Consider the following 2559-nt stretch of genomic DNA (forward strand, 5'->3'; position numbering starts at 1 on the left):
GAGGACCGAAAACGAGGCAATGGCCAACATATTTGCATGTGCCCATCAACCGTTTTTGTATTCTACCTTGCTCCCAAAACCCTCGGATAAAGAACTACTCCAAAGAAAAAGCCACTAGTATGATACTCAAAAAGGACAGATGCAAGTTGCCAAGTGCCCAAGTTGACCATTGTTCTACAAGGCCAACCAGCAAGGCAGCCGCGCGGCATCATCAGCAGTGACGCCAGAGCCGCCTCCTTCTCCGCTGCTTCAGTTTTCTTGGAGCCAAACTCCTTGGCGGCAGACGCATATATACATACCGCATTGACTTGCTGAATGGTACTAGAGCAGTGGAAACCAACTCAAATTCACTCGCGAGCATACACGAACACACGACAAACCGTATAGATCAGTCGTCGAAGCCAGTGTAAGCAAACATGCAACCGCAGCAGGACGCCGCCGAGGACGTGGTCATTGTCGGCGCCGGCCTCGCCGGTGTCGGCGTCGCCCTGGGACTCCACAGGTACGCCGGCACACCAGTCACATCTCCATAGAGGCAGAGACGACTCACATGCTCTCTGAATTCTTCGTGAACGAGGATCTCACAGCCAGCTCCATGTGTGTGTGACACATAGGCTTAACTAAACGAGGATCTCACTGGATGCAGGAAGGGCGTGCGGAGCGTGGTGCTGGAGTCGTCGCCGGCGCTTCGGACGTCCGGCTTCGCGTTCATGACATGGACCAACGCCTTCCGCGCGCTTGACGCCCTCGGCGTCGGCGACAAGATGAGGAGCCACCACCTGCAGGTTCAGGGGTACGTGCAGTAAAGCTCGATCTTGATCTCCATCTTTTTTCTGAAGCTTATCACGATCATACGTATCGAGTTAGCCGTTCTGACGTGGGTATGTTTTTCTCTTCATTTTTCTCCTCTCGCTAGGGTGCGCGTCATGTCTCCGACTACCGGGGAAGTGGTGCGAGAGCTGGATCTCCGGGTGCAAGGCAAACTGTGAGATATCCATCCAACATCAATATCAGACACGAACTTGCTCTGAAGTTGCTCTGTTCTTGGGTGAATTTATCTGTGTTGCTCCTTGATGCAGGGGACCCCACGAAGCCCGGTGCGTGCAGCGTAACGTGCTCCTCCAGGCGCTGGAGGAAGAGCTTCCGGCAGACACCATCCGCTACAACTCCAGGATCGTCTCCATCGACGACGACAAAGAAGGCGGTGGCGATGCCAAGATCCTCCATCTCGCCGACGGTTCGATGCTCCGAGCAAAGGTGCTGATCGGTTGCGACGGGATCAACTCAGTGGTGGCCAAATGGCTGGGGCTCGCCAAGCCGCTGGACTCGGGGCGTAGAGCCACGCGGGGGCACGTCAAGTACCCCAATGGCCACGGCTTCCAGCCCAAGTTCATGCAGTTCAGCGGCAACGGCTTCCGTGCCGGCCTGGTGCCCTGCGGCGACACGGACGTGTACTGGTTCCTGACGTGGTCACCTTCCTGTCCGGACGGGAAGGAGGACGTTGACCATAGCCCGGCGGAGATGAAGCAGTTCGTCCTGGCCAAGCTGCGGAGCATCAAGGCACCTGACGAGGTGCTGGAAGCGGTCGAGAGGAGCGAGATGAACGACGTCCTCGTGGCGCCCCTGAGGTACCGCCCGCCGCTGTCGCTCCTCTTCGGGAGCATCAGCAAGGGGAACGTGTGCGTCGCCGGCGACGCGCTCCACCCCACGACGCCGGACCTGGCACAGGGCGCGTGCATCGCGCTGGAGGATGCCGTCGTCCTCGCGCGGTGCCTCGGCGACGCCATGGCCCGCGATGGCGACGGCACTGAGACGATCGAGGCGGCTCTGCGCCGGTACGCCGGGATCCGGCGGTGGAGGAGCGCGCAGGTGATCGCGGCGTCCTACATGGTGGGGCGTGTGCAGCAGAGCGAGCACGCCGTGGTGAGATTTGCGCGGGACAGGCTGCTGTCAGGGGTGCTCGCCAAGGGGCTCCTCATGACGCCGGACTACGACTGTGGCACACTTTGACTGCGAGGGGTCTGGTTCTGGCAGAAGCCATTTGTAAAGGGGTCCGAATACGGTCCTATGTATCCAGTTGTACGAATACGGCTTTCAAGCACAGGCTCATGGAATTGGTCATTCGCTTAGGCACATCCCTCTGGTGCACGGGGGAAACCCTAACCCCGCCGCCGGCCTCCCCTTCTCACTCCTCCCCCGCTTCGCCGCCGTCGGAGGGGACATTGGTGAAGCCCGCGTGTACCCCAGGGAAGGTGGCGGCGGGGCGTCATCATCGTTTCGCCATTGCCCCGCGCAGATCTCGCAGCGACCGGTGGTGCGCGGCGGTGGTCCGATGGTAGCTGGCGCCTGCTGCCCGTGGGGCGGCGTCCCTCACGGCGGCGGGGCTGCCCCTGAACGGCGCTCGGTGGTGGCCACTTGGCGGCGTGTAGGTGGGCCGGATCTAGGCTTTGGGTCTGCTTCCCCGTCGTGGGAGCGCTTGCTGCTGCCCTCGGCCATGGGGCATGGTCCCGGACGGGCCTAGCACCGGTGGTGCTGGCCACGACGCACGCTGGCAGTGCC

General features: G+C 61.0%; 1 protein-coding gene across 1 annotated transcript; it reads left to right on the forward strand.

Annotated features, from left to right (window-relative positions):
- Positions 1-313: 313 nt before the first annotated feature.
- On the forward strand, positions 314-2109 carry LOC119291444 (monooxygenase 2-like). Its single transcript, XM_037570197.1, has 4 exons — positions 314-502; positions 647-793; positions 917-985; positions 1080-2109. Exons 1-4 carry the CDS (start codon positions 417-419, stop codon positions 2008-2010), a joined length of 1233 nt encoding a protein of 410 aa, XP_037426094.1. The 5' UTR covers positions 314-416; the 3' UTR covers positions 2011-2109.
- Positions 2110-2559: the final 450 nt, after the last annotated feature.

Source organism: Triticum dicoccoides, chromosome 4B, assembly GCF_002162155.2.
Source record: "Triticum dicoccoides isolate Atlit2015 ecotype Zavitan chromosome 4B, WEW_v2.0, whole genome shotgun sequence".
Lineage (NCBI taxonomy): Eukaryota > Viridiplantae > Streptophyta > Magnoliopsida > Poales > Poaceae > Triticum > Triticum dicoccoides.

Coding starts and splice junctions, on each gene's coding strand:
- LOC119291444 (XM_037570197.1), top strand. CDS start 417: ATGCAACCGCAGCAGGACGCCGCCGAGGACGTGGTCATTGTCGGCGCC. Junction 794..916: donor CACCACCTGCAGGTTCAGGG/GTACGTGCAGTA, acceptor TCCTCTCGCTAG/GGTGCGCGTCATGTCTCCGA. Junction 986..1,079: donor CTCCGGGTGCAAGGCAAACT/GTGAGATATCCA, acceptor TCCTTGATGCAG/GGGACCCCACGAAGCCCGGT.